Source organism: Orycteropus afer, unplaced genomic scaffold (assembly GCF_000298275.1).
Source record: "Orycteropus afer afer isolate SDZICR_OR568_19922 unplaced genomic scaffold, OryAfe1.0 scaffold00032, whole genome shotgun sequence".
Lineage (NCBI taxonomy): Eukaryota > Metazoa > Chordata > Mammalia > Tubulidentata > Orycteropodidae > Orycteropus > Orycteropus afer.
Window position 1 is genome coordinate 15054270 of NW_006921619.1, and position 19239 is coordinate 15073508.

At 37.3% G+C, this 19239-nt stretch overlaps 1 protein-coding gene across 1 annotated transcript in view; it reads left to right on the forward strand.

Annotated features, from left to right (window-relative positions):
- The first annotated feature begins 3047 nt into the window (after positions 1-3047).
- The window catches only part of TP63 (tumor protein p63), a 291851-nt gene continuing 275659 nt past the window's right edge, over positions 3048-19239 (forward strand). Inside the window, exon 1 of the mRNA XM_007936004.2 lies at positions 3048-3109. Coding sequence (XP_007934195.1) covers positions 3048-3109 — 62 coding nt within the window. The remainder of the gene's footprint in view (positions 3110-19239) is intronic.

The following is a 19239-nucleotide window of genomic DNA, read 5'->3' on the forward strand; positions in this document are numbered from 1 at the left end:
ACTCCTCGGAAGGAAGGTTGGGCAATCCTACTTCCGTAGTGATACTGCCTCGGAAACCCAAGGAGGGGTCGCTATGAGTCAGGGCCGACTCGACGGCACCTAACAACAACAACAACATACTTGTATAGTATAGGTGTGTGCTATTGATGTGCTATTGAATCCTCGACAGTTTTCTTGTTTATCCTTGGTCAAGGTAATTCTCTGCATTTATTTCCTCAATGCTATAGTACCAATATTTCCCATAATTATTTGTATATGATTTGTCATTTAATATCTGCCTTCCACTGAAGTAAATTTAGGGTTTTTTATAACTACTAATGGCAGGGTATCCATTGTAAAAGATCTTTTTTTAAAAAAATAATAATAATAAATCAGGCAATGAAATATTTAAAAATTAGAGCATGCTAAGAATGTTTGCTCACTAAGAATGTTAGACAGATTGGACAAGGCAAATCTGCTGCAAAATACCTCTTTAAAGCAAAATACCTCTTGCTAAAGAGCAAAGATGTCTCTTTGAAGACTAAGGTGTGCCTAACCCCAGCCATAATGTTTTCAATCACCTCATATGCATGTGAAAACTGGACAATGAATAAAGAAGACTGAAAAAGAGTTGATGGTTTTGAGTTGCGGTATTGGTGAAGAATACTGAAAGTGCCGTGGACTGCCAGAGGAACTAACAAATCTGTCCTAGAAGATGTGTAGCCAGAATTCTCCTTGGAATCGACAAAGGCCAGACAGACTTCATCTCACCTACTTTGGTCATGTAAGAAGGGACCATTGCCTGCAGGAGGATATCATGCTTGGTGAAGTGGAGGGTCAGCGAAAATAGGGAAAACAATCAGCGAGATGGATTGAAACACTGGCTGCAATGATGGGCTTAGGTATCTCAAGGATTGTGAGGCTGGCACAGGACAGAGCAGCGTTGCTTTATGTTGTACATAGGTTCACTATAAGTTGGAGGCAACTCAACGGCACCTAACAACAACAACAACAAAAAAAAATGTTTGCAAATTGATAGCTTATTTGGGAGTCTATAAACTTTGCTTGTAATAGCAAAATATTGAAAAGAGCTCTTGCTTATTTTCTAGAATGACTAAATTATAAATATCACACCTGGGAAGAACACTAGATTTACTATTCAAACTGTGGTCCCAGGATCAGCAGTGTGAGCATCACCTGAAAGTGTGTTAGAAATGGAGACTTTCATGCCCTATCTGACCTACTGAACCAGAATCAACATTAACAGGATTACCATGTGTCCCACATGCACATGGGAATTGGAGAAGCACTGTGGTAGAGATCATCATTTCACCTTTCATTTTATAAATGAGAGAAGCAAGGCCATGGTCAAAGGAAATTGATTATTTTCAATGCAGGAACTTTGTACATTCAGGTCATCTGCCAATTATGGGGAATAGAACTAAACATTTTAATTCCAATGAGAAAATCTATAATTAATTAGTCAAATGATCTTCCCTTCAAGTTTCACATTTTGTAGAACAAGCTGTTTGATTTGGCTGGGGATCAGGTCCTCAAGTTTGTGAATTTCACAATTCACAGATGTTAGAGCTCTCAGGCTAAGTAAGGGAAGAGAATGTCAAGTTTTAAATAGCTTTTCTCTTCCATCCTGGCTGAAGCAACATATTAAATTATATATATTTGTATGAAACACATTTTGAACTAGAATTTCTTTTAAAAAAATGCTAAGTTTTCCTGAAAAAGACTAGATTATCTCCTAGCTTTGACATCTGCCAACATCATCAGTTTACAGGTATCCTGTGAGTAAAGGGTGAGTGGAAGATGTGAAGATGCAATTGTCAGTGACATTTGGGTACACAGACTGTATTTTTTTTTTCTTGACAGAGTCTATTTTAATTTAGCTTCTGAATCATATTTCATTCAGTCTCCAACTCCACAAAACCAAGATAGATTTACAGCCAGTACTGAGAAAGGAAAGGAAATAATCTGTATGTGGACTTTTCTTGAATTTACATTCATTTTTTCTATATTATGAACAATTTGTAGCTTTATTGCAAGTACCAGTATTTGAACTAAGCAAAAATCAAAATCAGCAAAACATACAACATGCATTGGAGAGTAAACAGACCAATAGAGACAGAAGTAAAGTAGAATGTTTTCATTAGTAGACAATTTGAAATGATTTATATATTCTTCAAAATATTCTAAAGTAATATATGATTTTTCTACTTCAATATTACTTTGAGAAAATTTTTATACATATGTGTTCTAGGGCATTGAAGCTAGTCATTAAAAGTCATTTTCTTTTACTTGAGACAGGCACAACATGTAAAGGAATGTGAACGAATACTTTTTCTCTTGGTTGAGACGTAGAGTGAGTTCTAGGTTAAATATAATCAAGGAATTTCCCCGTCTTTGCTATTTGAGATTGTGACCACAACAGGCGGTTGGCTGAAAGGCAGAATGAAGGGGGGGGGAGATATGAAAAAAAAAAAAAAAAAAAAAAACCACTTTCCTAAGCAGTTCAGCAAAACATTTTAGCCCCAGAAGCAGTAACAGAAGTCCTTAAATTAAGATAGGGTCCAGATACAAGGAAAAGTTAACCAGCTGAAGCAGAGTGGACATACAGCAGCTCAGTTCTGTTACAAAAGACCAGGCTGCTGAAATTAAACTCTGATGCCATTCATGCCAACGTCCAATCACCAGAGAGATCAGAAGTTCAGCGATGCCACCAAGTTTCCAACAACAAGTGTGGCTACTATATGTCAAGGACTCTAAAGAAGAGGTAGAGGGAAAAGAACAACATTAGAGAGGATGCCCAGCTGGTAAGAATCCACTATTTATGATATTTTAGTCACTTGATGAATCTCATTGGCCAAAATCAAGAAATGCTCCGCCTCTTTGCAAATGTGGGGGGGGGGAGAGGGGGGTGTCTAAATTTCCATGTCTGATAGCATTTGACCCTACTGCTTTTAGCCTCCTGGCTTTATATTTATATATACACAGGTATATGTGTATATGTTATATTATCACTCTCCATTTGTTGATATCAAAGAAAGTTGAAGGAAATGAATTTTGAAACTTCCCGGTGCACCACCCTAGAGTACTGCCCCGACCCTTACACCCAGCGGTGAGTTGAAATGTGAAGTAACTTCTATCAGAACTTAATCTGAGTGCCTGTGTATTATGAGTGTTTCTGCAGTTGTATGAAGAGGAACTCCACCTTGTTTAGTAAACAGTGATAATATGCTGGATTTTCTGTGGTCTTCAAGTAGTCTGTGAGCATCTTTTCTAGTTTTCTTTTTTAGATCATTTCTGGATCTACAAAGTGACAAAGCTTGAAAACAATTTTCCCTTATTTTAAAAAATAATTGTAACACCATTTTAAGATGTTTAAAAATTATTCGCTTTGTTCTGCACCTACCCATCCAAGAAGAAGATATTTCATTGGAAAGGGGTATAATAATCTATGGATGATCTTCAAGTCAAAATAAACAGAATGGTTTTGATTTATACTTAAAAAAAAAAAAAAAAAGGTAAATAGCCATTGTTATACAAAACAGATTGTGGCTTGTCATGTAGGTTCTAAGGAATATTTTCTTCATGACTTGTTTCATAACAAACATCATCTTTTGACAAATCTGGTTCTTAAAATCTATGATTATGCTGAATTTTATTTATGTTTATAGTCAGGAACATTGCCTAGCACTGAGAGGGAATATTAGTGAGGGTGTACGGATGTGTGTGTGGTGTGTGTGTTTCAAATTAGAGTTTGCTATTTTTAAACTGGTAAATGAAATCTGAACAGTGTTTTTCCAGTCATCAAGTTATGGGAGACATTCAAGTCGTATGTAGCAGTGTGATGTTGTTAATTTAACAGCATGAGGTTTGATGTTGGAATTTCGTACTTTATTTTATAAGACTAATGAGAGAGGTCCTCTGAGTGTTGAAAACGGTGGGGTTACAAAGGGGTTAAGTTGTCATTCACCACAAGTGCCTATTGGAGCCTCATACTAGAAGCAGAGTTGCTCCTGGACAGGGCTCAGTTACTGTCAAATTGCCTAGGGGATTAGGAAAGATGTGTGATCTTTTTTCATTAATATAATTTGGCACCATGTTGCACATTAATGTGGACAATGTAGACTTTGTTTCTCTTCCTGTGAAGTTTCTGGTGGACTGTCTGAGAAAGTAGAAGAGGAAACGTAAGGCAGAAAGGTAAATGGGATGGTGGAGAGAAAGAAAAGAGAGGGAGAAAAAGGAAAAAGAGAGACTGAAGCAGAATTGTGTCCCCCCAGGTTGAAGTGGGGAATGTGAATGGTGTTTTGATCCCTTGCTCTCTGACACAAACAATATTAGCAGAAATACATTCCTCGAGAGTATATTTTCTTGGGCAACTTGGAAATTACATTTAGTTGGGGTTGGAGATTTGGGTTGATAAAAAGCAAAGACCAAAGATTTTCTAGTTCTCTGAATTTTTTCCAGGTTCAATATTTACAATTCCGCTAAAAACTTTGCAGAATAATCTTTCTAAGAACATAATTATAACAAAATGTTAGCCCTATAATGCTTCCTTTTAGGGCATCTTTCTTAAAGTAGATGCTTGGATCTAACTCAGCTTTAGAAGAAACTTCCTTTTATTGACTACCAACCCACACATCCATCCTACACACCTATGTCTAGAGGCATTTCCAGTAATTGATGAGTGAAACCTATAAATAAATAAGGAAATTGCTTTTCATGTTCTCCTGGAAGCCTGTTAATTCATGGAAAAAATATCATTGTAGCTTTTGACAGATTGCAAAATTCCAAAAAATAGTAGTGCAACAACAAAAGAATTCTTAAATTTCTTTGAATGCCCTGAACTTTAGTGAGGGTGAATTTCAATTTTAGGGAAGGGAGGGAACAATGTCGGGGAGCTGTGGGGTTGTGGTACTGGGTGGTCAGGGAACAATTTATTTGCTGAATAAATTGTTCAGGTGAGAATGTGCAATTTCCATTTGTAAAAAACACTTAACCAGCAAATAAATTGAAGAGAACAACATTTGTTAGTGAGCGTCTGCTCTGTGCTAGGCATTGGAAATATATAAATGAACAAGATATGGCCGGTATGTTCGTTAGTTTAACTCTATGGTACTTATATATTTAATAACACGTATTTCTTCAATTATATTAACTTTTTGTCACACATATTAAGAACTGGATGATGACTATATTGCCATTGAGTCATACATTTATTTATATATATATAAATGAATGAATGAGTAGAATATCACCTTCAGAAACCTATATGATATTGTGTATTTTCAAAGCAAGAATCAAATTATTTCCTCTTTGCTACCTAATGAATGAATGGGTTTGAGTTGGATTTTCTAAGCAGACAATCTTTGTGGTTCTCAGTTTACAAAACCTATTTTAAGAAATACCAAATTTAATCATTCTATAATCATAGTTATCTACATAGTTAAATTTGTCTTTCTCTGATCTTGTCATTAGAAAAAAGCCATGAAAGAGAATTTTCAAAAAGGAAAGAACAGCGTATCATAGTATTTTTAACTCCAAGCTACATTAACATATGAAATTCCTTTTACCACAGAATAGAATATATGAAGGATGTTATTATCATTTAATACCGAATGTGAATGCTTCTTCAAAAATACTTGTTTTCAGCCACATTTTAAATTACTATGAAAATCATTTTCTCTCAGTTAAAGTAGAGATTTCACCCTCTGTATTTTTCCTTTACATCTGAACGTATTGACATACTCTGCATTTAGATAGGCTAATAACTTACCTCAAACTTTGCAAAAACCCACCTTACAATCAAGAGTACTAAGAACTATACCAAAAAAAAAAAAAAAAAACCTCACTGCCATAGAGTTGGATACAACTAATAGTGACCCTTCCTTGGGTTACCAAGGTGGTATCTCTATGGAAGTAGATCTCCCAGTCCTCCTTCCGAGGAGTGGCTGGTGGGTCTGAACCGCCACCCTTTCGGTTAGCAGTCAAATGTCTAAAGCACTACGTCACTAGGAACTATCACTCACTAACTCACTGCAGTCAAGTCAGATCTGACTCATAGAGACCCCTCCTTGGGTTTCTGAGGCAGTATGTTTGGTTTGGTTTGATTATCACTATAGAAGTAGATTGCCGAATCTTCCCTCTGAGGAGTGGCTGGTGGGTTTGAACTGCCAGCCCTATAGAGCTTGGATTTTCCTTTTGATGATATTGACTGTTATGAAGAAAAGGAGAAAGTAGTCAAAATCCAAGAATTGTCATTTGATTACTAACTTAATTTTAACTAAAATATTGAGCCATGGATGAAATGAAGCAAAATCAATAAATAAGAGTCATGATAAATTTGTCATTTCCTTATAAAAGAAAAGCATATACAATGAGTTTAGTTTGCTGATTATGTTTTATTAAATGAATACATGAATATAAATTTTAGTTAAGAATCAAATTTTAGATTCCTTTGAGTATTCCTTTAATAAAAAATAAATACCAAACAAACCTCATTGTGTACAAATTTGTTTTATTAGGAAATGGCAGATTCATTTTAGAAGCTAAACTTTTGTTAATTTTTTGTTTGGTTTATAACTGAGCTATTTCCATTGTTTAGTTTTAAAATTACAATCTAGCTTTTAAAATAGATTTTTGAACCGATTAGTCTTACAGATTAAGTCTTTCAAAATATCTTTTCAAAAAAGTATCAGTTGAGGTAATTAAAATGAAGTAGAATTAAATTTTGAAATAATGTGATAAGTGAAAGCTAAAAATAAAAGTAAACACCATTAAGATCCGAACCACTTGTGAAATGATTTTGTATTATTTCTCACTGTCAGCAGCTACTCAAAGGAAGCATTACATTGTTAAAATATTATATGGATAAGTAAGATGTGTTTCCTGTGAATTACATATGTGTTATGAATTTTACACTTTACTAGCTTAAAAGTCAGCTTTATTAACTGTGTTTTCTAAATATATCCCCAAAGAAAGTTGATACAGTGAATTGACAGTGGAAGATCACTTCATTTGTCAGAATCACATAAATACAGATGTAGCTTTGTGTTTGATATCTTCCACTTGCCCCTCCACATATTCTCTCCAGCCTTTCCCTCCCTGCCCTGTGTCCCAGGAAACTGACTTGTAAAGATTACATTAACAATTTCCTTTTCCCTCTGCTTTTCTGCTGGATTCAACTACTGGGAATCCCCAAGAAGGGATCAGTGGACTAGAGGAGATTGGGATACGATGTTTCCCTGGCTGCCTTTCTGCTGGGTTTTCAACTAAGGACTGTGGGTCCTGTCAGAGCCTTGCCATAATTCCAGGTCTCTTGAGTTCCAGTAGCGTAGTGCCTAAGGCATTTGACTGCTAACCAGAAGGCTGGCAGTTCAAACCCACCAGCCACTCCTCAGAAGGAAGGTTGGGCAATCTACTTCTGTAGTAATACCGCCTCGGAAACCCAAGGAGGGGTCGCTATGAGTCGGGACCAACTCCATGGCAGTGAGTTTGTTTTTTGGTTTTGAGTTCCAGTAACTAACTGCTCCTTCTCTCCCTTCCCCTCGATATCACTGGTGGTAAACACTCCAACTAATTGCCATCGAGTTGACTCTGACTCATGGCAACCCCGTGTGTCAGAGCAGACCTGTGCTCCATAGGGTATTCAATGACTATTTGGAAATAGATCTCTAGTCCTTTCTTTTGAGGCACTTCTGGGTCCACGTGAATCTCCAACAATTTAGTTAGCAGCTAAGCATGTTAACTCTAGCATGAACTAGAGATTCCTGATAATCCCCTCTAAAAAAAAAAAATCACCAAATCTGCTGCCATCAAGTCAGCTCTGACTTATAGTGACCCAATACAGCAGAGTAGAACTACCCCCTTGGACTTCTAAGGCTGTAAATCTTTATGGAAGGAGACTGCCTCATCTTTCCTCCCAGGAGTGGCCAGTGGGTTCAAACCACCAACCTTTTGTTAGCAGCTGAATGCCTTAACCACTCAAAAACCAAAAAAAACCCAAAACAAAACAAAAAAAAAAAACCCACTGCCATTGAGTTGGATCTGACTCATAGCAACCCCTCCTTGGGTTTCTGAGGTGGTATCACTATGGAAGTAGATTGCCCAACGTTCCTTCCGAGGAGTGGCTGGCGGGTTTGAACCACCAGCCTTCTAGTTAGCAGTCAAATGCCTTAGGCACTACCCCAGCAGAAGTCCTCAGCCGCTGTTAATTCCAGAGAATCACACCACATTCCTTAAACCTTGGTAAATGGCTTCAATTAACATTTTTAAGTGGTTTTCTTCTCTGTCAGTATCGTAGCAAATATACACATAAAAATATGCCCATAGTGTCATTTCTGTGCATATGAAAGCTTCCAAAATAACCTATGGTATGAAGGTTGGGCAATCCTACTTCCGTAGTGATACTGCCTCGAAAACCCAAGGAGGGGTCGCTATGAGTCGGGGCTGACTCGACGGCACATAACAACAACAACAACATGACATAACCTGATATGATTTCTAACTTTGAGTAAAGGATGCACACTCTCATTTCGGGGAGCAAACGAGGTGTTAGTAAAGTTAATCCACTAATCCCAATCATCTCCACAGTCACTGAATAAATCAGCATGTGGCAGTCTGTACATTTTGCTTATGTTCAATATTTGAAATGAAGCAAGACAGAGACCAAGAAAAACTGTAAATCTTTTTAATTCAAAAACTATGAAGATACAATATCTCTGCAAGAACTGATGTATCCATCAGTTGTAACATCAAACCCTTATAATTTTCACAAGATTACCTTTCACAATGCCTTTAGGATCAACAGTAGTTAGCCAAAAGTATGCCTCTGCTATTATTTTGTATGCTACTGCTGAGCTGTGAAGGCATTTATATGACAGAGAGACAGGGAGATATGTTAGCAGAGCACACATGGGACCTACTAGAAGTTCTGAATTATAGCCCTGACTCTGCCACTAACTGATTGTGTGACTTTCATGAAACCGATTAAGCTATCTAAATAAAAATTTCCTCATCAACCCAAATCACAATTAAAAAAAAAAAAAATTCCTCATCAATTAAGTTCGTATAGCAATATCTTAAATCACTACTTACAACTAGAATTTTGCAAATTAATTATGGACTCAACAAAACTCTGAGATTCCCTCTTTAGCATAGAATTCGTTTCTATTATTGTGCACAGTTGGCGCTCCATATCAGCAGGTTCCACATCACGGATTCAATCAATTGCAGATCAAAAATATTTATAGGGAAAAAGAAAACAATAATTAAGTGGTCAAAGCAACCCCTTAAAGGCTAAGAAGTGTAAAGTGCTATTTATATAGCATTTACATTGTGTTAGATATTGTAAATAATCTAAAGATGACTTATAATATATAGGAGGATGTGTGTAGTTTATAGGCAAATACGACTCCATTTAATAAAAGAGACTTGAGTATCCCCAGATTTTGCTATCTGTGGGGGTCAGAGAACCAATCATCCATAGGTACCAAGGGGCAAATGTGTATAGGAAACCCCACTACCCATTTGTCATTTTGTCATACTGTAGTGGCTTAAGTGTTGCTATGGTGCTGGAAACTATACCACCAATATCTCAAGTACCAGTAAGATCACCCTTGGTGGACAGGATTCAGTGGAGCTTTCAGACTAAGATGAGAAAGAAAGGCCTGGCAATGACTTCTGAAAATTAATCAACAAAAACCCTATGGAACATGACAGAATATTGCTTTATATATTGCTAGAAGATGAGCCCGCTGGGTTGGAAGACACTCAAAATACACAATGGCTACAATAATGGACTTGAGCATATCAATGATCATGGAGATGGCACAGGACCAGGCAACATGTTTTTGTGGTATACAAGGGGTCCCCATGAGTTACAACTGACTCAATAGTAATTAGCAACAAAAATAAGGATTCCAGCAGACAGGTTCTCCCTTTGCAGCAACAATTGTCTCCTCATGTAGCCATAGCCTACGTTCTTTGTTCTATACTATCTATAAATTAAGAACAAAGCTAATTATGGGTCTCAATATGACCTTGGCTTGTCTCTCTCAGCTCTCTTATTTTAGAAGTGAAGGACCTGAATACCAGAGGGGATTAAGTGGCTTGTCCAAGATTAGCAAAATGGTAGCAGAGCAAGGGCTAAAATCAAATGTCTTGATGTACAGTTCAGTGTTCTGTCTGCCACAGAACATACCATTTTATTAGATCTGTATAATACTTTACGGCTAATAATGTGTTTCCCAGTTCATTATTCCCACCTGGGAGATAAGCCAGTATGGTAGACTTGATAATGGCCCCCAAAGTTGTCCACATCCCAATTCCTAGAACCTATGAGTATATATGTTACTTGGCAAAAAGGAATTAAACTTGCAGATGAAATTAAGTTTGCTACTCAGCTGACCTTGACATAACTAGATTATCGTGGATTTTCCAGAAGGGCCCAATCTATTCACAAGTGTCCTTAAAACTAGAAATGGGGCAAGAAGAGGAGTTACTATCAGAGTACTGCTATGTGAGAAAGACTTAAATACCAGCCCTGGCTTTGAACATGAAAGGGGACCATGAGCCAAGGAATGTGGGCACTGTCTAGAAATTGGAAAGTGCAAGGAAAGAGATTCTTCCCCTAGAGGCTCCAGAAGGAATGCAGCCCTGCTGACACCTTGATTTTAGTCCAATGAGACCTACATCAAGCCTCTTAACCTCCAAAACGGTGAGGTAATAAATTTGTGTGGCCTTCAGCCACTAAGTATGCAGTAATTTGTTATAGCAGCAATAGGAAACAAATACAACAGTAAAAGATTTTTTATCCTCAATTTGTATATATGGAAACAAAATCTATTTATCAGTTTGATTTTTTTGTAAGAAAAATATCCCATGATTATTTATTTATTTATTTATTTATTTATTTAAGGTACTGAGTGAAGAATATTGTGGAAATAAATGGGATACAATCCTAGATCTCAAAGTAAAACTACACATATAGAAATAATTCCCAGCAATTCTGGCTAGGGACTCAAGAGCAAGCGTCCACCCTCATGATAGCAGAAGAGAACAAGGAATTTTAGTAGTAGCTGTTAAAGTTCCTCATATGCTTTACATTAAAGTACTTCTGATTCTCAGATGACAACTCTAAAACTGTGATGCCCAATTCAGATTCAGGAAACACAGGAGTACATGTGCTCCTTTCTGATGTTGTCAAGATTTTGGAGAGATGTTACATCAAAATCTAGGTGGAGGCTTGAATTTCACTGTAGATGAAAACATGCAAGTTTGATTCATGTAGTCCTCAGACTACATCTGAGAAACAGCTCTAGACCAATAGGTACTATAAGATTCCCTATTAATTTTAGGTTTGAGATTACATTGATGCCTCGCTCTGAGAAATCAGGATAGGGTGAGGAAAGCAAAATAAACATGCTTATGTTTAATCACCACAGATGATTTGTTTGTACCCTCAATTTTGTGAACCACCTAACTACAGTGAGAAATACTTGAACCCAACTTCCCAGTTAAAAAACCCATTGCCATCATGTCCATTCCATCTCACAGCAACACTGTAGGACACAGCAGAACTGCCCCATAGGGTTTCCAAATCTTTTCAGAAGCAGACTGCCTCATCTTTCTCCATTGGAGAAGCTGGTGGGTTCAAACAGCAGACCTTTTGGTTCACAGCTGAATGCTCTTTAACCACTGTGCCACCAGAGGTTCTCAATTTCCAATGTTGTTGTTGTTGTTTGCCGTCAAGTCGGACCTGACTCATAGCAATCCCTTCTTGGGTTTCCGAGGCAGTATCACTATGGAAGTAGATTGGCCCATCTTCCTTCCGAGGAGTGGCTGGTGGGTTTGAACCGCCAGCCTTCAGGTTAGCAGTCAAGTGCCTTAGGCACTATGCTAAATTTCCAATGTTGTTGTTGTTGTTGTTGTTATTTGCCATCGAGTCGGCCCCGACTCATAGCGACCCCTCCTTGGGTTTCCGAGGCAATATCACTACGGAAGTAGGATTGCCCAACCTTCCTTCCGAGGAGTGGCTGGTGGGTTTGAACCGCCAGCCTTCTGGTTAGCAGTCAAGTGCCTTAGGCACTATGCTACCAGAGCTCCCCAAATTTCCAATAGCAGCTCCTAAAAGAAGGTACTTGGTGATAATGAATAACAAAAATCCACCTTCCCAAAGAGAAACTTCATGTTCTCACTTTACTTAGAAGCCAAATGGATAGTGAGATGCAAAGGGGCAATTTTCAATCTGTGTTTCAAGTCAAGAGAGCTAAGTTACTGATTAGCTGTTTCACAGTTCAAATTTGTTCTGACAGGGTTTCTATTTCCTTTAAAGGACTCACCAAGGAATAGTCCTCAAGCAACAAATCATAGATGGATAAAGCACTGTAATTATGATCAAAGTCCAAAGACTCAGGTCTATATAATTATGCACTTCCCATCCTCTGAAAGCCACTTTGTTCCATTTAAAATAGGATGAGAAATGGGCATGGGGTGAAATGTACTTAGCGGTTAGTCAAGGTTTTGAAAATGACAGTTATTAACATTTTTGTTCTACTTTAAGCCATAGTATTTGGGAAATAATTTAGACAGGGATAATTAATTGTCACCATATTCTTATTAACATCTTATCAAACTTTGTTTGCCTTCCATTCTCCTCTCATAACTGCCTCTGTTTTTATCATGAATTACACTCTTTGAAGTTCAGAATTAAATCGTTAAAGTTAGAAGAAACATAAGAGTTTATACTCCTCTCACCACTTTCCAAATTCCAGTAGCTTTTTCTTTTACTTCAAATGAGCAAACTTAATCTGCCAAAGTAAAGAGTAAAACACCATTCTCAAATTCTGTTAACTCAAGCAGCTCTCTCATAATTGAGGGCAGAACCCACATCATAACAATGTTAAGGCTGATAGGGCATTTTGCATTGAGAAATAGAAAATTGGAAGCAAGTGTGATAATGTAATCATCCATGTGATCACTTCGAGTAGTTTTTGATGTAAGCTTTATGGATAGTGATGTAGATAAACTAATTTTCTTCGAGCAAGACACTGCAACCTCTTTCAAATAAAAAAGCGTTAGAAGACACATATTTCCATATTGTTATTTTTCTTTCTAACACTTGTTATTTTAGTCAGTGAATGGAAATTTTCTGCCTGATAGATTTTTCAGACTAAATTATGGGCAGTCAAAAGACTCCTCTAAGTCAAATAGTTTTTCTGTTTTGTTTTGGGCAACTTCATCAGGAACTGCATGAGGTTGCCATGAACTGGAAGTGACTAGACAGCAGCTAACAACAATGACAACAATATGATAAATCTTTGAACCTGTATAAGCTATTTTTCAGTGTTCTGTAGAGGTTGATTAGGCCTGAAGTAAGACCTTTTCACTACAACTTGAAATATTAATGAATGCCTTATATTTAAGTTACTCGGTAACTTGAAGATACATGTGGGCCATCCCAGACTTCTCATTCTCCCTGACACACTTTCTACAGAATCTCATGTTGGATCTTGTCTTTGCATTAAACAAAAGTCTTCAATGTCAACCATAACTCACAAATCCTTCTTTTCCTAAATACTGGTATTGCAATTTGCCAAATAAGGCGGAACCCTCTCCCACATACTCTCAACCCTATCTGAATTAGTCCTATTTTCCTCATTTCTATTCTCATTGTGATATTTTTTTCCAGTGTAATGTTTTGACCCACTACATTATTTTGGGAGCTCTGGTAACATAGTGGCTAAGGCACTTGACTGCTAACCAGAAGGCTGGCGGTTCAAACCCACCAGCCACTCTCCTTGGAAGGAAGTTGGGGCAATCTACTTCCGTAGTGATACTGCCTCGGAAACCCAAGGAGGGGTCGCTATGAGTCGCGTCTGACTCGATGGCACATAACAACAACAACACCTTATTTTAGCAAATGTCTCTTCATCTTGAAATTCGTTTTCCTTCTCCTGCTCTGCTAGCTTGATCTTTCTGTGAAAACATCCGTATTGCTCAGTGTTTTTCAACAGACATGGTGCCTTTCACACATACTCTTTTGATCCAGAGGACCAAGCAAAGACATTAACATATTTCCCTACTGTTTTCTGATTGAAAAAGGAGCTCTGGTACTGTGTTGTTGTTGTTATGTGCCATCAAGTCAGACCTGACTCATAGCGACCCCTCCTTGGGTTTCCAAGGCAGTATCACTATGGAAGTAGATTGCCTCATCTTTCTTCCAAGGAGTGGCTGGTGGGTTTGAAACCGCCAGCCTTCTGGTTAGCAGTCAAGTGCCTTAAGCACTATGCTACCAGAGCTAGATATTTGGCTGCTAACCAGAAAGTCAATGGGTCAAATCCACCAGCTGCTCTGTGTGAGAAAGATGAAGCAATCTCGTTCCATAAAGATGTATAGCCTTGGAAAGCCAATGGGGTAATTATGAGTAGGAATTAACTTGATGGCCATGAGTTTGGTTCAGTTTGGTTTTTCGATTGAAGGAGCTCTGTTGGTGCAGTGGTTAAAGCATTTGGCTGCTAACTAGAAAGTTGGCAGTTTGAACTCACCAACTACTCCACAGGAGAAAGATGAGGCAGTCTGTCTCTGTAAAGATGTACAGCCTTGGAAGCCCACAGAGGTAGTTCTACTCTGTCCTATAGGGTCAATATGAGTTGGAATTGACTCGATGGTCGTGGTTTTGGGTTTGGTGTTTGGTTTTCTGATAATTGTGTGTACCCATATCAATGATCTCATGTTTTCTAAAATCTATGCATCAGCATAAATTACTGAACTTCATGTAAATTTAGAAATCTAGACTTCAGAAAAGTTTTCTTGGTGACTTGGCTCTATTTTCCCCTTTAATCCTAGTCTCTGGAATGCCAACATCCCTTTGGTGACTTTCATACATAGAATCTCACAATTGTTTGCCTCTAGGAGTCCCCAATTTCTAGTCCATTCAAGTTATCAACACACACAGTTATATCTTGAACATCATCATTATATGAAATTTTTCCAGGTTCGCAGTATACCTTCTTACACTTATACTCACAATCTCTTGTGCTTTCACCTCTCTTACTTACTTAAGCCCTAAACCTGTTCCTCTGCATATACCCTCACAACTTTCCCTATGGAAATTCAATCCTATCTCCAAGGACTATCTTAGTTTCTATTTATGTCTTAATGCCTTTTGTGTCTATTTATTATAAGTTTCTATTTACCTACTAGACCATCACTACTTAAAGTACAGTTCACAGGATAATACATAATTGGGAATGGGGTACTCAACCTCAGTCTTACTAAATGGGAATCTTAATTTAATAAGGAGATAAGTTGAAATTTAATGAACACATTAAATTTGAGCACCGTTGCTCTAGATTAGTAGTTTTCAAAGTGTCTTCCTGAGAGCACCACAATAACAGGACTTCCTAAATTAAATAACCCAGTACTGTGGTCCAGACATATGTGTTTTAAAAGACCTTTAAGAAGATTCTGATGCACACTGAACTTTGAAAAACAAACTATACAACTCTCAAGAGAAGGGACTGTCATATTTATTTTTATATTCCCAGCAGGTATATAGTAGGCACTTTAAAAATGAATAGTAAATGAATGAATGGATGAATAAGTACTCGTCTTGCTTCACAAATAATATGATCTTTTCCTTGTCTGACATCTCATAGAACTTTATTTATATTTCTCTACTGATGTTTATATTTACTTATATAAATGACAAAATTCTTATTTATTTCTCTATCTCATGTCTAACATTTAATCTTGTGCACAGTAGGTATCTAATAGATATTTATTTAATTCAGTTGAAATGCTTTTTTTTTTTTCCCTCTGTTTCTCTAGTTTTGTTTCCCTCTCTCACCCACTTTCCCTTCCTATGATACATTGCTTCAGGCCAGTGATAAATAGAGTATATGTGGTAGGTGGGAGTGTGACCTATTGGTATTTGTCTCCCCATAACAACAGAAATAAATCTTAAGAAACAAAGTTGAAAATAGATGTGAGAAAGGTTTGTGAATCTAGTTTGAGACTAGAGATGGTTGCTGGACACACCCATAATTTATTCCCTGACAAAATGGCTTTGGTTGCCATGTCAAACCATGTGAGAATGTGTGCAGAGCAAACACTGCTGGAAACCAAACCATCTTGGGCCTGAAATAGGCTTCTCTAGTCACAAGGATTTTCATTGCTCTAAGAATTTTGTTTAGTTTCAACCAATGAGAACCCTGAAATGAAATTGACAGACTGGGTAACTAATGTTATTCTTGGCAGCAGTATTTCATGGATATCTTTCATTGAATGAGTGTAGACTATAAATAATAGCATTTGTCTAGCACTTTGTCACTTCCGAGAACTCCAGCAGTCCTGCAAATAGGCACGAATATTCTTTGCCAGATTGCAGGTAGATATGTTTTTAATATACAGAGATAAGTGTCTCAACATGAAATAGCAATATGCAAGCTGATGTGATCCTTCACTTTAAGCTTTTAGGCTAACAGTGCCTGTTCTGTCATTCTGGATTTTTCTTAATTAGTCATGCACTAAAAATGTAGGTCTTCACTGGGACAGCAAATGTTTCTAAGATGGAAACAGGTTCATATATCTAAGTTCTGTAAACAGTTCAGGAAAGTCATTAAATATAATTTTAATCTAATTTCACTAACCTCCCTCTGACAGGGTCCAACTCAACAAGTCTTCCCTAGTGCCTGCTCTGATTACACATTGCGATCCAAGGGGCTGACAGAGGATCAATTAATTGTGTTGCTTGGAAAGCTATTGCAAGCTCTACATGATTTGTTCTTAGGCAGGTAGACAGTGTCTCTCAGGAAGTTTGACATCCCTTTTGTCATTTACTTCATCCTAGGAAATACAGCTACCTAGTCATTGTGCCCCAGTGCTCCTGGGAAGGCTGGAGACAAACAAGGAGAGGAGGGAATATTTTTCTAAACAAAAAACGTCCCTTTTGCTATATCATTTTTTGGGAATAGAAAAGTGAATGATAAAAATAAAGATTTTAAAAATAATTTATATTCAAAAAAGTACACATTAATACTAAGGATATGGCTATTTATTTCATTTGTAGTAGAAATATTGTTTACTTTGAAGAAACTTATGTTAAGAGGCCCTATGAGATAAACTGCATTTTGAAATTAAGAAACTTACAGATTTCAGAATGGAAAGGGTAAGTAAACTAAATTCAAAGGTATTTTGGTTTTTACAATAATAAGTATTCGAAAGTATAGCAATATATTCAAGTATAGCACTGGGAGTTTGTTGTAGTTTCTAAAATTTTAATCAAATAATAATAGTAAAGGAGGAGGAGGAAAAGGAAGAAGAGGAGAACAGGAAGTCTATTAGGGACAATTTTTGCTCAAATATCATTGTCGAATATTTAATTGCTACCTGACTCCCTTCTCATTCATTACACATTCTCATTCCCTAGTTCTCTACTGTGATTTATTTATTTATTTATTTATTTTTTTTACCCCTTATGTAGTACCCATATTCTTCCAAAATAGTATTTAATTTACTCGCTTATTAGGTTTGTAGTCTCTTGCCTGTCTCTCCATACCAGAATGTAGCCCACAGCAGTTCAGGATATTTGTTTGGTCCCTTGATTAATCCCAAGCACCTAGAATAGAGCCTGGAAAAGTTGTTTATATTACTTTTCTTTAAAATGAGTAAACAATATTAGTGATAAAGAAATAATACTATTGTCTCTTTATTGATAATATTTTTCTTACAATAAAATAATATTTTTATTATAGATTAAAAAAATTCTCTTTCAGCAGGAAAATGAAGCTTAGGAATGAGTAACTGACCTTAAGTTCTAGTCATGGGAGTATTAGGACTGACAGCATTTCACACTCAAATTTCAGTGTCCTGCTCAGTATACCTTGTGGCATATTTTGTTTGAAAGCCTAGACATCTTGTTTTCCCCAAACCCCATAATTTAGGGCATTTTCATTTAAAACAATTTCATGTATAGTACTTCATCTGAACCCCAGAACTCTTATGGGCTCTGTTTCAGAGATAAAGAGACCAAAGGCCATATACCTAGTGACTTGCTCATGTCACCCAGATGCCTGATGATAGAGCCAGATTTAGATTTCTGGAATCCAATTGAATAGCTTTTTTTGTTATTACATATTATCTTTCCCTTATGCAAATTGTAGTGGAAGCAAAATTAGATTTACAGTGTCATTAGGGGAATATAGCATAGTTAAATATTTGGAGGCCATTGCACAATTTGATAGCCTGATGCATTGCTCTTCCTATAGCTAACCCTATAAAGATACACCTGTTGAAACAAGAAAATACATACTTGTGTTTTTAGGCCAGAATATACATGTACCAGAAAAGACCTGGAGACCTGCTTTCCTCATGTTCCTTAGCTCAGACCAATGACCAACATCTCCCAACCAACTCACCAGCTAGTACAATCTTCCTTTCGATTTAATAATATTTAAAAAAAAAAAAAAAAAAAAAACTCACTGCCTAAGAGTCAGATCTAACTCATTGTGACCCCTCCTTGGATTGCTGAGGAGATATCACTATGGAAGTAGATTGCCTGGTTTTCCTTCTAAGCAGTGCTTGGTGGTGCTAACCAGCAGCCTCTGGTTAGCAGTCAAATGCCTTAGACACTATGCCACCAGAACTTCTGTTGTTATTGTTGTAGTTATGTTGTTGTTGTTAGGTGCTGTGGAGTTGTCTCTGACTCATAGCCACACTATGTACAGCAGAACGAAACACCACCCTGTCCTGCACCAGCTCCTCACTCCTTGCTATACTTGAGCCCATCACTGAAACCACTGTGTCAATCCATCTTGTTGAGGGCCTTCCCCTCTTTTGTAGACCCTCTACCTTACCAAGCTTCACTTCCTTCTCCAGCGAATGGTCCCTTCTGACAACACAACCAGAGTAGGTGAGACAAAGTCTGGCCATTCTCACTTCCTAAAAGCATTCCAGCTGCACTTTCTCCAGGACAGATTTGTTAGTTCTTTTAGCAGTCCATGGTATTTTCAACATTCTTCAACATCACGACTCAAAAGCATCAATTCTTCTTTGGTTTTCCTTATTCATTGTCCAGCTCTCACATGCATATGTGGCAATTAAAAATATCATGGCTTGTGTCAGGCATGCCTTAGACCTCAAGGAGACATCTTTGTTCCTCAGCACTTGAAAACAGCCCTTTGCAACTGAACTGCCCAGTGCTGTACGTCGTCTGATGTCCTGACTGCTGCTTCCATTGGCATC